The 17,933-nt window shown below is 44.8% G+C and overlaps 1 protein-coding gene across 8 annotated transcripts in view; it reads left to right on the forward strand.

Annotated features, from left to right (window-relative positions):
- ITPR1 (inositol 1,4,5-trisphosphate receptor type 1) overlaps positions 1-17,933 on the forward strand; it is a 348,439-nt gene that overhangs the window by 213,727 nt on the left and 116,779 nt on the right. For 2 of the 8 annotated variants that reach the window (XM_040245980.1, XM_040245984.1), the window contains 5 exons: positions 1,170-1,318; positions 2,217-2,328; positions 6,738-6,770; positions 14,700-14,735; positions 15,909-15,959. In XM_040245980.1, coding sequence (XP_040101914.1) covers positions 1,170-1,318; positions 2,217-2,328; positions 6,738-6,770; positions 14,700-14,735; positions 15,909-15,959 — 381 coding nt within the window. The remainder of the gene's footprint in view (positions 1-1,169; positions 1,319-2,216; positions 2,329-6,737; positions 6,771-14,699; positions 14,736-15,908; positions 15,960-17,933) is intronic. The other 6 variants (XM_040245986.1, XM_040245981.1, XM_040245987.1 and 3 more) reach the window with 4 other exon arrangements.

Raw genomic sequence — 17,933 nt, forward strand, 5'->3', positions numbered from 1 at the left:
TCTGACTGTGGTGTGAAAGTCAATCCAAACTAAGGGATGTTGCAGGGTACTCATAATATTGTTGGGAATATCACCCCTCCTGCCCAAAGCAGTTTGATTTAGTCATGCATTCTTAAATGCATCCTAAATAAGATTGAGTGATGACAAATTTTGTTAAATGTAAGATGAAGTAGAATTGTATTCATAGGTTTTGGTTCCTAGATAAAAGATCACTCAATTCTTTGTGAATTTGAGGCCTCTGAAATTTGGGTCCCTAATTGAGATGAGTGCAATTCAAGTGGGCTTTGTCCATGCAAAGCTTCCTGGTGAATTATCTGATCTTCCCCAGCGTGTCGTGTTCTGCCCTTCTTAGCCAGCTTGCCGGTAGCTTGGTTCTCAGTTAGCCAGCCAGACGGCAGACTTGAGCATCTTTTGGAGATGATCTCTCATCTGTCTCCTGCCATTTGCCTTTATATGGTGTTTGTTGTGTTGGTTTTGCTGCTCTTTCAACTTCTCTCTGTTTTCCTTTCCTACAGCTATGTGTTTTGCATTTGAAGACCATCATGCTCTCAGGGTACATGTATTTAGCATGTTGATACAGCATGTTCATTCCTTTGTGTTCTCATTTTATATGATATTTTATTATATGAATAATTCATGCTCATTGGAAATAATTTGACAATACTCACAAGTACCACTAAATAGAAGAAAACTGGAATCACCTGTAATCCCACCTCTCAGAGAAAACCACTAATGATGTTTTAATGTTGGCTGCGTATCCTTTAGACATTAATGTTGCTGATAAAAAAGTGGATCATGGAGTCCATACTATTGTTTGGCCATTTTTTTTTTACACTTGTAATGTAGACACCTTTCCATGTTGTCGAATGTACTTTTTGCATCCTATTTTTAAACATACGGAATGATGCCTTGGGTAGCATAAGGACCATCTCACAGAGCGGGTGGGAAGGATGTTACGTCTTTGTTATTTCTCTGTTTTCCGCATCAGGGTCTAATGCTTCAGGTAACCGTTGGGCAATGTCTAGTAACTTGAGGCACATACCAGACGGTGCTGAGGTTACTGTAACCCAGCCTAGTCTGTGGTCATGCCTCAGGTCAGAAATGAATGTTCCCACCCTCCACGGTCGCCTCGGCCCAAGCTGCTCACCCGGGCTGTGCTTCCGTTCCAGGACATCGTCTCGGCCCTGGAGGACCGTCTCCGGCCCCTGGTGCAGGCCGAGTTATCTGTGCTAGTGGATGTCCTCCACCGGCCGGAGCTGCTCTTCCCGGAGAACACGGACGCCAGGAGGAAGTGTGAAAGCGGGGGCTTCATCTGCAAGTAAGCAGCCCCTCCCGCCACAGTGCTCGCTGGGGCAGAACCCCAATGACCAGACGCAGCGCTGGCTCCCAGGGAAGGCGGGCTGGCCTGGTGTTTGATGAAAACAGCAAGGTCTAGCGCGGGGGTCTGTTCTGACTGTTCTAGAGGAAGTGTGTAGGTGCAGTCCTACTTAGCAACACTGTTGTTGGGTGACAACTTCTCCTTTGAGAACCACACGCCTGGTCATTCATCTTCCACTCACCACATGCAGGCAGGGTGCCCACCATGGACTGACATACAGACTCCAAAAGCCACGGCCCTGGAATGCTCAGAACGCTCAGACCCACCAGGGCCTCACAGTCTTTTCCCAGCAGCTTGGTAGTTTCTCGTTTTATGCTGTGGGGCATCATCTAGAAGAAGCAACTGGTCCCATGACCCGAGATCGCTGTCTGATTTTCACTCTAAGGTTGGTTGGTTGCTTAGCTTGAGCATGAATTCTGCTGCTGCTTTATTTTCTGGGCCCGTCAAAGGATAAGACTGGATAAACAAAGCGATGGTTGGGATGTGTTTATCCCAACCATCACACTCTTGAGGTTCTTTTTTTTTTTTTAACACTGCTGACATATTTTGGCCACATTACTGACAATCCTCAGTGGGTAAATAACTGCACTCCATAAACAGCAGTTTTGAGTGGGCCTCTGTCTCGCTTCGGACCTGTTTGCTGCTGCTGACCAGCAGGTGTCGCTGTTGAGACACCGACCGGCTGTTAGTGAAGGGACTGCCCGGAAGTCTGTTAAGTCTGGGAGCCTTTGGTAAACATTAGTTCATTAACAGACTAGTTACAATAAGTTTCTTTTTTTTTTTTTTTAATGTAAAGATTGTTTCAGGGATGTAATCCGTGGTTTTCCCCTCCATTCAGGTTAATCAAACACACTAAACAGCTGCTGGAGGAGAATGAGGAGAAACTCTGCATTAAGGTCCTTCAGACCCTCCGAGAAATGATGACCAAAGACAGAGGCTATGGGGAAAAGGTACTGCCTTTTATTTTCATGTGAAAACCAGGTTGCCATCAGATAGGAGCAGAGTGGGGGTGCTTAGAAATCCACTTTAGTTCAGCCATATTGACTGGAGGGATAACTTAAAAAAAAAAACACCTATTCATCTTGCCCTGAAGGTAATTAAATCATATGAGTCTCTCTTTAGAGTCATATACACTTAGGTGTCTCTTTTAGGCTGCTTGCCATACAATCTATATTCACAAAAATAGGAACAACAAGATTTTCCGTCTGTTTAAATTCCCAGTGAGAATGCAAATGCCTCTTGTGTACCAAGGTGTGTGTGTTCCTGAGTTTTGGGTTCCAGCTGAGCATACCTGTGGGTTTACTTGCTTCTTTCTGGTGAGACGTTACACAATCCTCCCAGTGTATAAAGAAACTGCCTCCAGTTGTAACTGGAATGAAGACGGACAGACATGTCACCTTTTCTAACTGAGATTGGGAAATGGACCATCCCTGGGAGCTGAGACTTCTTAGCACATGCAGAGAGCCATGATGTACAGAAAACAGCCCTCACACCCCCGATTTTGGTCCAGGTGGGATAAAAACAGCCCCATTGCTCTTCCTTTCTGCCCCCAGCAAAAAACGGCCTGAATTTAAGTCTCACCAGTCTGCTTTGAAGGCAATAATATTCATTTACTATCTTGAAGCCAGTTTTATCAGCATTTTCCGAGTAGGTAAATGTGCTGATATCATTGACTTACCAAATACACAGTAAATAACTGTTGTTCATCTCTGTGAAGAATGCTTGATAATTAAATCACAGCCTCCTCTGTCAAAAGAGATGGTGACAACTAGATTCTTGCAAGTCTAAAACACTGTCGGAATCTTGCTTTCTAACCTAAGCAGTGTCCGTCCTTAATATTAGAGCAACTCAACATGTGAGGATCTTTGGATAAGAGCAAATAAAACAGAAAGGTACACAGTCCTTTTTGTAGTTTACATTCCTCCACTGGCCCCAAACCACAATGCTTTTAAACATAAATCTAAACTTGTAAAATGTACAAATTCAATCTTGAATAAATGTTACTTAGAAAATAAGTGTTTATAACTCAGGAGGAATTTCGTGGTGGAAATATGCCAGAATAGAGTTTATAAATATAAAAGCACTGGTATAAATGGGAAGTAATGAGATGACCAGTCTGCACTTTGTAGACACCCAGGTAGGTCTTGCCCTTGATATAAGGTGAGGAGGACAGTAAAAGAGATACACTTATCAGATAAGTAAATAATAGCCATTTATTCCACAGGATGTTTGTTTTTCTTCGAGTGAACTTTAACAAGTGTTTTTTAAAAATTGACTCTAGTTTTAAAAACTCGTGTTTTTTAAAAAAAATGACTCATTCACTTGCCCTAATAAGATAAACTCTACCAAAGGGGCCTTAACCAGCTGTGAATTTATTTGTACCTTTGGGGCAGAAAACACGATTTTAAAATGTGGGGACCACAGTTTTCTCCTGTTGAGAATGTCTGCTTCTTTTCTGTAGCCAAGGCACTTCAGGTAAGCTTTGCGTCTCTACTCCAGTGAACTTTGTAAGTTGTGCTTATACTTTGAAGTAAGTTTTCTTTTTAGAACAGGGCAATATAAGTACAAGGAGTTGGTTGAGAGTCTATTGCTGGGCAGAAAAAGGTCTTCAGGGCCGTGTGGAAGGAAGGTATGCTTCCTGCCACCTTTCCCTCGTCATGGGGGGCCAACAGGGAGAACATTGTCTTGGCCCCCGGGGACACGATCCAAGATGCTGTCACCCTGCCTGTGAGAAAGCTTGTGGAGAGCGATAGAGCCAGGGCTTCAAGAGGCCAGTAAATGATGCGGGTCGTTGTGAAAGAGTTACGAGAGGAGAGAGGAGCTCCTGAGGTTGCAGCTCAATCCCTCTTCATCTGGTGAAGAAATTAGTCACACCCTAGCAGAGAGGGGCTTGGAGGCAGGATGACAGTTCCTTCCTGTCGGGTTGGAGCTGTCATCCCCCTGGTCAAAGTGAAAATACTAGAAGCAAGTACGGGAAATGCTTTGCCACCGAGGAAGACATTCTAGAAACCTGTGCTAGTCAGCAGCTCCGCAGCGACCGCACAGACACGCCGTGCTTCTGGCCCCAGGCTCGGACTGCGGGAAAAGGCTGCTAAACCCTTCACTTTAAAGGGGGCAGGGGGGCGTTAAATGATTTGTGTTTCTTCCAGTTTCGTTGTTAGTTTGCACTCTGTCCTGTTTCACTAAGACTTTTGGAAAATGCCTTTGATGGGTTACTGGCTGCCGCTGTTTGATTAAAGAGGTATGACATGCGGGACAAGCCAACTCTTTCAAAGGTGGGAAGAACTCAGACCCAAAGAACTAACCTTTCTTAGGGAAACCAGTGGGGGGTGTTGTTCAGTCGCCAAGTCATGTCTGATTCTGCGACCCCATGGACTGCAGCATGCCAGGCTTCCCTGTCCCTCACAGTGGGTATTAGTTGATCAAGTAAGTGAAGTGGCCTTTGAACTGGGTGCTCAGGACAAAAAGGCAAGTATGAATGCCGTGTCTGTCGTCTTGGCCTAGTTTTCCTGTTCGTTGCCTCTTGAGTGGAGCTTGTCCCATGACTTAACACCCTGCTGGGATAGCCAGGGTTGTTCTGCCTCCCTGCCCTCCCCTGAGTCCTCACAGTCCTCTCTCCTGGTCTGCGGGGCCCTCACATCACCTGAGCTTTGGATCAGGCCCAAGAGTCATATCTGGGAGAAGCCAGTGGTCAGCGCACTTGTCCCAGTCCATTGCCTAAGATGTGCCCTTCCAAGGACTGTGACATGTGCTGGAAATGTGGGGCTGGGCAAAGAGGATGGTGACAAAATTTAAATCATTATCATTTAGAAATTAAATTATCTTTTACTGTGGTGTCTCCAAATGGGCCAGCTGTATTTACCAGAGAGTGGTATTAATATATAATACAGGATAGTATAATATAGTGGAATATTAAAAAGGATCACCAGAATAATGATAGAATACATTTTCATGCGATTCTTGTGTCTTTCTCACCAATGTATTCAAAGTTAATAAACTATAAAATCAGGGCTTTGCAACCATTCTGTGTGTGCAAGGCCTAGCCAGCTCTGCTTTTAATCTACAGATTTAACTGTGTTTGAGAAAATAGTTACCTCCCATTGCTAAACATCTCTAAGATTTACCCTGAATCTCTCTATAATTCATAGAATATATTCATGCCCCTAGGCCCTGCTTGAAGAGAAAGCATAGTTATTTTATATATTGGCTGCTCTATTACCTACTGTACAATTTTTATTAAGATATTTTTATTTTAAGAGTCAGAGTTTTGGAAAGAAATTCAGAGGCCAACAGTTAAGGTGAAAGAAGATCTAAATTTATTTAAAATCAATTTTTCTTCTGAATAACGGTACCTGTTACACTACTAGAGAGTTTTTGACCTCAAGTAATGTCAGGATTTTCATTTCTTATGAATTGTCAATCCCCTGCTAATTACTAGTGCTTCTTTTCTCTAGGCAAATAAACTATTAACATTTCTAGCTACCAGTGTTTCTAGTAGGAGTTTAAATTTGCAAAATGAATTAAATATTAATGAAACATAATAAAAAATCAAGGATCCTCCATCTATCATTAAACATGCATAATTGTCATTAATCCTCTTGTTTTTTCTTTCTTTTGAACTTGGTGCTAATAAATCATTTCATTGTTCCTAATATCACTCAGGTAGGCACTAATCACCTTGGAGGAATCTAGTCTCTTTAATCAATAGTATCAGGATTTGGAATATCTGGGCTGGGGAACATGTTGGTCTTACTGCTCGCTTAAATTGAAGCTAGGTCTGATTTATCTCAATGGTAGTTTGGACTCAAGAGCCCCCACCCCCATTCAATGGTATAATGAGTCCAAGGAGAGAATTTTCTCCTAAGCTGAGTTGATGGGAGTTCAGCTTTTAACCCAACTCTGCCCCATCCTTTTCTGAAAGGACATTGTTCTTGATCGGGGATCTTGCCCTCGTTCACAGCTCAGTTCCAGTTTTCTCTACGAGGGAGTACAAAGGTACCATTCAGGGCTCTTGGTTCAGTGACCTACGAGGTGTTTTGTTTGTTTTTTTCTTGGCCACACTGTGTGGCATGAGGGATCCTAGATCCCCAACCAGGGTTCAAACCCACGCCCCTTGTATTAGGAACATGGAGGCTCAACCACTGGACTACCAGGGAAATCCGGACCTGCGAGGTTTGATACCTGGCATGTAAATCCTGCCCAAGATGTCAGGGTGCAGTGGTGTCCAGAATGCCCACACCTCTCGAGACGGTTGCGTCCTAGCAATGAGAAGCACAGTGACGACGCTTCTAACACGTAGCTCGCTTGTATTTCCTGCTCTAACATTGCCTTCTTTTTCTCCCCCCTTTTTCTTTTCCAGCTCATCTCCATTGATGAATTGGATAATGCTGAGGTCCTAGTTTCATTTTTTTTAAGTGTCCCATGGTGATGTTTCCGTGACCCTCTCCCAGCGAACTCTGTGACCTCTCCCCTAGTCTGTGCGGCATCTAGTATCTGCCTTTGTGTAGCATGCCTCTGGGAGTGAGTCAAGTCCTTCGTGTCTGTGTTAGCGTTTCCCATGAGTTTGTTTGCCATTTGTCCTTGGAGCCCATCTGAGTCTAGATAAAGATTTTCTAAACTGTGATAAAATTTCCATCATTCACTGTCTAGAAGCTCAACTGAATTTGTGGTTGGCGCTGGCTATTACAGATCTCTGAAATTCAGTGTTGATGCTTCTGTCTCTGTATGTGAAGCACTCGTGCAAAAAGAAATAACTGTATGGGTACAGTTCGCAAGAAGTGAAAGAAAAAAACAAACCACTGCTCTCTTGGTCCGCATGTTGGAAAGTGTTAAGTGTGAGGGGGTCATAGAAAATTTGGTCAAAGTGCAGAGCGAATTCTACAGCGATCTCGAGACTTCTCAGCTGCTGGCTTGCAGTGGAATTCAAAACACACTATATCCTTGGCTTCTCAATTCTAGGAAAACCACCTAGAGATTGAGAAACTGAAATATCATCTGATGGTTTCTATACTTAGGTGTCAAATTAGTTTCATTTACTCAGAATTAGCCTGCAGACTCACGAGTGGCCCTCTTGTTTGGGATTTGAGGGCCTCCTAAATATTTTCTCTCTTGTAAACATTTTTCAAGATTTCTTGCTACATCTATAGTATGTGATACACGTTTGGTAATTGATAATAGAAAAGATTAATTGAGGGAATTAATATATGTGGTTGAGGGAGTCTACTTGCTTAGGAAAGGGAGGCACATTGGAAAAATTTTTATCTGACTTTAAAAAATTAATTTTCTGATCTACTTCTTTAGATATCTGTTCACTCTTTTAGACCAATAGATACCTTCTTTTGATGGAATAGAGTACCAAATAGAATATAAGCCCTGCTCTAATAGCTACCACTAGAATTGCAGAAATATTAAGAAATGGTTCAGATACCCCTAAGGAGAATTTGAATCACAGACTTTTTAAAGCTGAAAGCACCATGAGTGGTTATGAATTTAGTCAGGTCCCTCAGGAATGGGGGCGCTCAGAGGGGTACCGTGAGTGGTCTTAGTTCGCACGGCTAGATAGGGGGTGAGGCAGAACTAGCGCCGGGCTCAGCTGCCGGCCTGGAGGGCTTACTGCTCAACCACAGTAGATTCTGCAAGCTCAGGCGTTCCCTTAAACCGCTCAGCATGAACAGGTGAGGAGGCCATGCTTCTCTGGGGTGAATAGGAAGCAAGAAAACCAGCAGGCTGTCCAGGGGGTTCGCCCCTTTAACTACAGTGATTTCTGCTGCTTCCTGTTTAGTCCTCTCACTTCCGGGTTATTTGTTTGCCAGCAAAACATCTAAGGCTGAATCTTCATGTTGGCAGCTTTCGCCTCTACTTCTTTCTACCTAGAGTTGTAAATGCTTCCCGGATTTGAATTTTCCCTCTAGAGTATTGAGGTTGAGTTCCTATTTGTTTAAATACAGATGAAGTCAGGAAAGGAAAGCCTTCCCTTATCGGACTCTTCAGTGTTATTAATACTCTGTTTTGCACCATAGTAATCATTTGATGTGTTTGCTCGCTCAAGATAGAACTTGGGTCTCCTGGCTGGGAGTTTATTGCTCGCTTACGGAAAGATTCCACAGTTGGAGCAGGTGTGTTTATAATTATACGCTAGGAAATAGAATACTGTCTGTTTATAAAAGAAGAATGTTCTGGCAGCCCCTTGGATTCTTTGAAAATTCCCTGAGGAAGCAACTGTGGATCCCCTCTCTGTTGTTACCCTTGGCAACCATCAGTGCCCTGGGACACCAACACTGTCCCCAGGCCCTAGGGCTTTTGGATCTGGCCTTCTAAGCAGAGATGCCTGATCGCCTTTTATCATTCATGGCTGTTCTGGAAATGAGTACAGCTCCTGAGGTTTCCCCTGCCAAGCCTGCTGTCCATGTGTGCGGGTGGAAACCAGCAGCCCACAGCTGGAGTTCTGCAGCAATTCCATTAAGAAACTTAATGAGAAACTGGCCCACGTTACAGGCAAGGCCTCCCACCTAAAAACTGCAGACCAGCATTCAGACTTGAACCCTGCTGAGAAATAGCCCGTGAGCCAGGGATATGACATATCTGGAAGAGCTGTGATCCCCGGGATGGGGAGGGACCACTGCTCTTCAATGATAAAGGCCTCTTGGGCGTTGCGAGAGAAGAGGCGCAGTGAACTGCTTGGAAAAATAGCACGGCATCTTCTGAGTCTCTGTGTGTGCTCTGAGAAAGGAGGGCGAAGTGAGGACAGAGTCAGAGGCCCTGTAGGAAGAGTGCACGGTGGAGGCCTTCTCGGCTATCTCCTTGAGTGAAATTTCATTTGAAACCAGGAAGAGGAGGGTTTCCTTTTTTGTTTTTTTTTATGATGATGATCATGATTTTTTTTGTTGCTGTTGCAAATCAAGAGGCAAGGTCTCCATCATTACCACCTGATTTTACCTCTTTCTTGGGGTTCAGGAAGAGGACAGATAGGAGAGGTATAGAATGTTTCTGTCACCCCCAGAAAGAAAACACCCCACCCCCCATTCTTGGCTTTAAACAGACACCAGTGACTGCTCAGGACATTAGTTTATCTAACACTTGAGTGCCTGTTCCATTCCAGGTGCTTTGCTAGGGGTTTTGGATCCAGCAGCGCCCCAAATAGGCACAGTGTCTGCCCTTCTGGAGTTTATGGTTTTGCCACGGCAACAGACAATATTACAAGCTAATGTTAACTGAGGCATGCAGGAAGGTAAAGTATAGGGAATCATGTTGTTGTTCAGTCACTAGGTCAAGGCTGACTCTGTGACCCCATGGACTGCAGCATGCCGGGCTTCCCTGTCCTTCACTGGCTCCTAAAGCTGCTCAGATTCATGTCCATTGAGTCGGTGATGCTATCTCTAACCATCTCATCCTCTGCCCCCACCTTTTCCTCCTGCCTTCAATCTTTCCTAGCATCAGGGTCTTTTCTAATGAGTTGGCTCTTCACTTGAAGTGGCCAAAGTTTTGGAGCTTCAGCATCAGTCCTTCCAGTGAATATTCAGGGTTGATTTCCTTTAGGATTTGGATCATGAGAACATGGGGTCACAAGAGTATATAGTTTAGGGATTTGGACCTGAGCAAGGAGGTCAGTTCACAGCAGGCGAGGACCACTGGCAGGTGAGCCTGTTAGTGACTCATTGCAATGGAAAAGCAAGATTGGTGCTCCCACTCCTTAAGGTGGTTGCAGCCCGCCTGTATCTGCCAGTATTGAGTCCTCGGCTTCTGCCACCATGCCACCAAGAGCTGCTTCTGCAAGCAAGGGAGGCCCCTGTCAATAATAAAATTCAGCAGGGGGGCGAGGGGGAGAGAGAAAACAGAGAAACACAAGAATTATTCAATTTCACCTTCAGGGGGCGTTCTCATGACGTCCAAGCCAGAGTGGAGGTGTCCTACTTTTTTACATCGCTGTGAACTGCTGGGTTGGGCACCTGCCAACATTCAGGCGGCAGTTACATAAGAGCTTCTTTTTTTCCTGGAATTTAGGCTCGCTGCTGATGTGTGACCTTCAACAGTAATTGCCAATAAATGCAGCGGGGCTGTTTACTGTTAGGCACTGGCAACCCTGGAGCAAGCGAGCTCAACTCAGAGCATAGAGAGGCTATTGCCGAATCTCGGGAAGTTTTTTTATTTTTTTCTTTCTTTTTCTTTTTAATGCTGAGATGATTCCATAATGATAGAAGCTGTATAATTCAGTCAAGTCAGAATGCATTTTTTAAAAAAATGATTTTCACTTTTGGGTTCAGTTCTGATGAACTTGTTCTGTAGAATATAGGTGAAACTGCATCATCAGAGCCAAATAATGTCTATTTCTTGTTTCAAAAAGCCAATGCCATTAGTAAAGGGTATTATGCTAGCTGACGTGAAGATTCAGAGTTGTCCTGCTAAAATAATAGGTAACTTCTCTCTTTGCTCAGCTTTCTTTCGGATGTTCTGTTCTCTTCATGTGGTTTACAAAGGCTTGTGAAAGGCAGGACCAAGCAAACATATTTGCAAACCCATTCGCTGTTTATTTGTTTATTTTTTCCCCTCCTCTGAGATGGAGTGGGTGAAAAGGAACTAAGGACTGATTCATGGCGTTAGAAATGATAAATTCTCTTTGCTGTGCTGAGAATTCGGTCCACAATACAGTCCTGTTTTGTTTTTTTGTTGTTGTTGTTCTTTTTCTTGTTACTTTCGGTATAAGGTTGGGTTGTTTATTTGATGTTCAGTCTCATTTCTTGAACTGTCTTCAATGTCTGCTAGGGATGGTCCATGAAAGGAAGACATCTTATTTCAAAGGAAGATTCTAGAAGCCTAGGGGTAGGATTCTTGTTGATGACATCAGGAAACAGAGTCTCAGTGGCTGTGCTGTGTGCTGGCCTGTGTCGGGCACACACAGATGCCTGCATGTGTGTGTATACTGTATGTATGCATGCAAGTGTGTGCTCTTGTACACACACCACAGATAGGAACCCTGGGAAGCCTGCAGGCTTCTTTTTATTTAAGAATGACTAAGTATAATTTCCCTTCATTTGTGGTAGACATTTATCCCTGGGTAAAATGGTAGGTACATTATGTATAGAAAGTGAGCGTTTCAACGTCTCCTGCATGAATCTACTTGCTACTCTAGTGCTGTAGTTAGGATAACCAGTTGGGATTCTCTGACTTGGGATTCTCTAGCTTTCTACTTCAAAGCCAGTCATTTGAAATCTTTTTTTCTATGAAGGTTGATCTTGCTAACCTTGTCTAAAAGCTCTGGGAAGACAAGATCCTAGAAAAATGTGAAGAGGCAACGGAGGGCAATAGTCAGTTTCTAAGTTCAAAAGCAGATAGCGTCAGATCACTGCCAGTCAACTGTTGGTTTGGAGAGACCTCACCTTGACTGGAGGTGTCAGCATCTCAATATACTGACTGATCCTGGGGTGAGGTGGTAAAAGACAAGACGTGGAAAACACAGGCAAACTCTTTTTCTTAGAACAGTCTCCATTACCGTATGGTCACTGAGCATGGTCTTTCATGTTAAAAAGAAAGTTACTTTGATAATAAAAATGTGCCAAGAAAGTCAGTTCATTCATTTACCAGAACTATCCTTTGCTTTGGGTAGTATGTATATGTATTTATGTAGCTTATATAGTTATGATTTGAACATATATGGCTTATTAATATGCTTATCTTTTCCATATTGTGGCTGACTGCCATAAAAGAGCCAATCCTCCCCGAAATACAGCTGAAATCCTCTTAGGAGGAAGTGCTAATAGAGACCATTGGTTATTTTGCCAAATCATATGCCAAGCTTGGTTTGGCCTTTTCCATGCCTGAAATCATTCTGTGTTCTATTGGGTTGTGCTATTTAGGGAACTTAGCTGTTTGATGTTACGGAATAAAGTTTACTGAAAATATGCCAAGCATAACTTAATGTTTTAGCTGGAAGGAATCCTTATAATACCTGCTCCAGTCTCCTTGAACTACAGGTCAGGCAATGGAAGCCCAGAGAGGTTCAGTGACTGGCTGAAGGTCGTACAGCGCCAGTCCCCGCATGAGCCGCCATCAGGCAATACCCGTCCATTGTTCTTGGTTTTTCCATTCTTTTTTATGAGTGGATGACATTAAAAAATTGTCCTCCTGAATAAATAGTGGTTCTTGAAGCAGCGAACATTTTCTGTTGTCTCAGAGGTCTTTCTGTAACATTCTAGGAGAAAAGGTCATTAATCTTAATTTTCATTTCAAAAATTAAACATCAATATGACAGCAGTTTAGGGAGGCAGTTGAGTACCAGTCCAATCATAAAACATACCAGAAACCACTGATCTCTTGAGTGCTTAAGAAACAACTCTGTGAACATTCTGAAAGAATTCAAGATGCTTCTTTGGACATAAGGGATATCAAGCAAGAGAATTTTAAAAAGACACACGAGTTCCACTCCATCTTTTAACTATTATTTTGATTGGCAAGATGGTAGCTGTGTGGCTTCCTGTAGTAAATCCATGTCTGTAATCCTTTTGTTCTGATCGTATAGAATCGGTATGAAGGATATGTTGGTGGAATGTGGCCAAAGCTGACTGTAAATGATAGTGCTTTTCTCCATCTGTGTCTCCGACTGCTCCAAAGCGCATGGAAACTTGCCTTCATTCTTTTCCTCATGTGTCCTTTTTGCACTAAGGGCAGATGGCGCATGTGTGTGTACAACTTTACTTCTTCAGCCTAAAGCCTACAGAATGCAGGGGTGGAGTTAAAACGCAGTCTTGGATCATGATATCATTTATATTATCTGCAGAACACATTGCCCTGAGCTCCGGTTTTGTTTCCCTCACCACACTCAAGTCCTGTCTTAACACCCTCTGCCTCCCGACCCCAACAGGAAGCTAAACACATCGGAGAGAAAGTTGCTCCTTGAGGCAAGTGGAGTTGCACTCATGTCTGAGGGCTCTTCTGTCCAGAACTGAGTGAGCAACTCTCCACATCTGCCTCTTCGTCCTTCATAAAATAATCTTTGTGATTAAAGAGACCTCTTATATCTTTACTTCATTTTACCTGTTGGCAAATAGAGAAAAAAAAAAACCAGAAATTATTAGGTTACAAAATAACAGCCTTGTATTAAGAGCATTGTTTCCATCTTGAGGGTCACACCATGAAAGGGGTATCAAGTGTTGAGCTGGGTTGTGAACCCACAGCATTTCCCAGCTCCCACCCCCACCCCACACTTATAGCACCTGCTCCAGCTCACCGCCGACAGCCGCACTCTGGCCTCGGGAGAGGTCTGCTGTGTTGCTGGAGCCCCGCCGAGGGAGGCCAAGGTCACTCAGTGGCAGTGTGAGCCTTGGCTTCACTCCACGGCCCCAGACCGCACCTTGAACCCGCCGCCATGCCTGGTGTGTGACCGCGGCCCAGGGCGGGTGCGGCAGTTCCATCCGACATCCGTCTCTGCCCTGAGCACGTGCCCTTCGGCGGCCAGACTCGGGGCACTGCCGTCACGTGGAGCTGTGGACTTTTCAGCCACTACACGCATCCTCTCCATGGCCAGTCCTTTCCCTCAGGGCCGTCATCTTGTCTCTCGTTTATGGGTTGGACATAATGAAATTCAGGAGTCATCAGAGGTGTGGGGTGTCCGCGTGGTATGGCAGGGGCGGACCGGGGAACCTAGTATCCCTGGAGCCTCGAGGGAAGTGTGTGGAGGGAGGAGAAACCAGCCAAGAAAGCTGCAGCCAGGAGCCTTCTTTTCTCCTTCCAGAGCCGCACGAGGGGAGAGACTTTCTGTCCCTAAGCCAGAGCGTGAGGTGTCACCCTCTGATGCAGGGCCAGGATATGGGGAAAGGAGAGGCTGGGAGGACACACATGCCCACTGGAGAAGCTCATCTCGGGCAGGCAGTGGTGCAGACCTTGCAGGGCCTTCCAGCTCCCAGGAAGGGGACTGCACCAGAGGACCCTGTGGTCATCATCCGCCCACCCTCCCTTCCCTGAGTCCGCAGCGGCATGTGCTGGATCACTTTTCCTCTGTGGACAAACAGAACATAGACGTGCAGTACCTCTGCCTTTGACATCTTTCATTATTTAGACAGTTCCTTCTTGATCAGTGCTAGGCTTTCTCTTTCTTTCATTTAGATGTGTTTCTCCACCTCAGGCCAGGCGTCTCTCCCAGCGCAACCATGTTAAGTTCATTTTAGAAGTGAGGGTGTCTCCTGCCCTCCGCAGCTGAAACCCCCTTCAGTGGATGTGACAACCCGGTCACCTCATCGTCAATTTTGTCCCCAAGTGTTGGTCTCTGGACTTCTTTGTGATCACCAGATGTATGTGCTGTAACTAATCTGCTTCTTTTACTCCCAACTAGCTTCCCCAAGCTCCGGATTCTGAGAACTCCACCGAGGTGTGTCACTCACCCGTATTTGCGATGCCAGCAAATACAGGCGCTTGTCAGTGTTGCCGGTCGGGTGTGAACTGTCATGGTGAAGTGTCTGTCTCTTGGGATGGTGCAGGAGGGACATGTCTAGCCTGGCTGGAATCTGATCATTGCTATAATTGGGTGGCCCTTGGTATAGAAAGTTCCGAGGAACTCAAGCCACAGTGTCCTGCTGGTGAAGGCTCATGACTCTCTGAAGGTTTTTGCACAAAACCCTTCCTCTCCACCTTGAAACGTTTGGCCGAGAAACTCTGGACGGTCCAGACCTTTCTGCTGTTACACAAAACAGAACTTTGGGTCCTGCGCAGAGGTGAAGCAGAGTTCAGGTTCAGGGTATCTGTGTTATCATTTGGGTGACGCTGTTGATTAAGGAGTAGTTTCACAGCAAACTGTCTCTGTTCTTCCTGTCGCTAGCTCAGCTTGCTAAATGCAGGACTAGAATTCATTAAGGCGTCTAAAGTTACCGAGAAGCTTTTTGTGGGAGGCATCCTTCCAAGGATCAAAATTTACTCTCCGAAACTGTTCTAGAATCACAGGAGTCAGAGCTAAAACGTGTGCTCAATCTGAAAGGAGATCTTAGAAATGAAACTGATGATCAAAGAGCTGAGTTCCAGTGGGCATGCTTTGTAATGATCAGTCCTCTAATATTCTAATCAGAGCTCTTCAGCACTGGTAGCCTTGATTAGAAAGCTGTGGGCTGGGGCAAAGCGTAGGTCTCACGTATGTGTTGGGAGTGTGTGCACTGACATCCTCATGCATGTGCTGAGCAGTAATCCATGGATGAGTCGTACAAGGACCTGCCCGGTTGCATCTTGCATTACTCCCCCTTTTGGGGTTCATGTAAATGTACGTAACATTGAACTTCGTTTTCATAATGTTTGCGAAAAATAATATTAACCAGACGTTATTGGTCATGTGACTGCTCGTTTCACGTGGTGCTCTGGGGTTGGGGATGGGCCAGTTGTTCAGTAGTAACCAAGGTCATGAGCACTGGTGTCTGTCTGGGGAAAGCCACACTCAGGCCTGCACTCCTGTATCAGTGCTCACTGCGTACGTGCTCTCTGTGTATTTCATTTGTGACCGATCCTGAAGATGAGGGTGTCTTAGTCTCATACTTAAATGGAATTTCTGCCTGCTTAGCAGGAGCTCGAACCGAGTCCACCGCTGAGGCAGCTGGAGGATCATAAAAGGGTACGTAGTCCTGGGAGCTGGGAGTGACGACTGCAGCTCCGCCCTCAGCCATACGCTCTGACGTACACACGGACAGTTTTTGTCGTTGTTGTCATTGTTGCAGCTTTAATTGGCTCAGAACCAGTCAGCCTTTTGTATAAATGAAACTAACTGATGGTTCTACATATAATCTACCTCTTCACACACTGCTTCCAGCCAGTCCCCGAATAACAACCAAGTCACTTGTCACATCCTCTCTTCTTTTGCTGGGTTAGATTTTTCCTTATGTGTAGTCTTAAAAAAAAAAAACACACACACACACATTTTTTTGTGAGTAACTGGTGATCATTATGGATAATGTATAGTAAACAAAAAAGTATAATGGTAAAACTGTCCATAATTACACTACCTGGTTATAAAGCTACTAAAGATTTACTGTTTCCTTCTACCCTCTTTTTTTGCACACGTGAGAATATGTGCCAACACACACACATACTTTCGTTGTCACTGGGGTTCTTTCAAGTGTACAACATTTGTTCCTGGATTTTGTCATGTATCTGAGTATTTTCTTCCTTGAAAGTTAACAGCTGCCTAAAGTTCCCGCTGATTAACAAGTCTTTTGTAATATTTTCCTTCGAGGGAATGAACAAGTGTGTATGCAAGTGGATAGACACATAAAAGGGGAATTTCTAGGCTAAAGGGTCGATACTGTCTTATATAGTGCTAAACCATTTCCCAGAAGGCTACGTATACCATCCACATGCTGACTTCTGATTGCGTGTAGTCAATGGAAAATACCAGATATCCTGGTTCTCTGGGTGTCTATCGTGTGCCAGTCACTATGCTAAGACTTTTATACACGTTCACAGCGTAAATGTTTATAAATGCTGACGGTGACCCAGTGACACAGCCTGCAGCCCCACTTCACAGATGAGACTGAAACCCAGCAAGCTTGCGTACCTTAGCCAAGTCATGGGGCTAGGAAGTAAGCAGTCGTGACGAGCTGCTGTGAAATTGTGGTCATCAGCGTCCTGGAGAATGCTCGCCTGGGCCACCTTTGCTAAGCTCACAAGCTTTCAGTACCTGCAGAGTCCCATCGCTTCTTGGATCCTTTCCTTTTTCTTGCAATGGTTCTTTCTCAAATGATAACCAAAGATGTGCTTCTAGGAAATTGATAGTCAGCCCTCCCCCCTCCAGCTCGCAGTGCCTCCTGCCAATCATTGATCAGGGGCACCTTGCCTTCCTGCTTTTTCCACCCCTGCCTGTTCCTCAAGAGTTGTCCTGGGTCTTAGAAGTGGCCAGTAAAGGCACATAGCTCTCCCTTTGCCCTAAGTTGGATGTTGCCCCAGGGCATGAGCCCTGGAATTAGAAACTGGGTCAAGCCTGCTTTTGCCAGGTGCTCACTGTGTGATTTGGGGGACTTTTAACTCAGTTCCTCCTGCTGTAAAATGGGGACAGGAGTCTCTGCCCTTTCCTGCTCTCTGGACTCCTCTCCAGAGCCGTGCGCTTGAGGTACTTAGCAGGGTGGCTGGACTCTGAGAAGGGATGTTAACGACCCCAGTGGTCACCTTGCAGCCTGAGATATGGCTGTGATTTGACAGAAAACAGGAGTAGGAAGAGGAAGGTATTTTTAAATCGAGGCACTGCCCTAGTGCTGACTAAGGTGTGAGAGGCTCACTGCTCATGTGAGAGGCTGATCTTCCCTGAAGCACCTGACTTTTAAGTGGCTGGAACCTTGGAGCCCAAAGGTCACTTTTCTCCTTTGCGATCTTAACTCTTGGTGCCCTGTTCAATGCTGGGCTGTATATCTCCACACAGTTTATTAGTCACTAGTTTAATGGACAGAATGAAACTCGTGACTTGCGAGGCAGGAACTTGGTTTCTTGCCTCTACATCACTGACATGCCATTTTCACCATTTTCCCCTGAAACTTAACTGCAAATGAAACTTTGCCTTTCTTTTCTCAGTCTTGGGTAATCATGCCTGTGGAGTTTC

Source organism: Oryx dammah, unplaced genomic scaffold, assembly GCF_014754425.2.
Source record: "Oryx dammah isolate SB20612 unplaced genomic scaffold, SCBI_Odam_1.1 HiC_scaffold_9, whole genome shotgun sequence".
NCBI lineage: Eukaryota > Metazoa > Chordata > Mammalia > Artiodactyla > Bovidae > Oryx > Oryx dammah.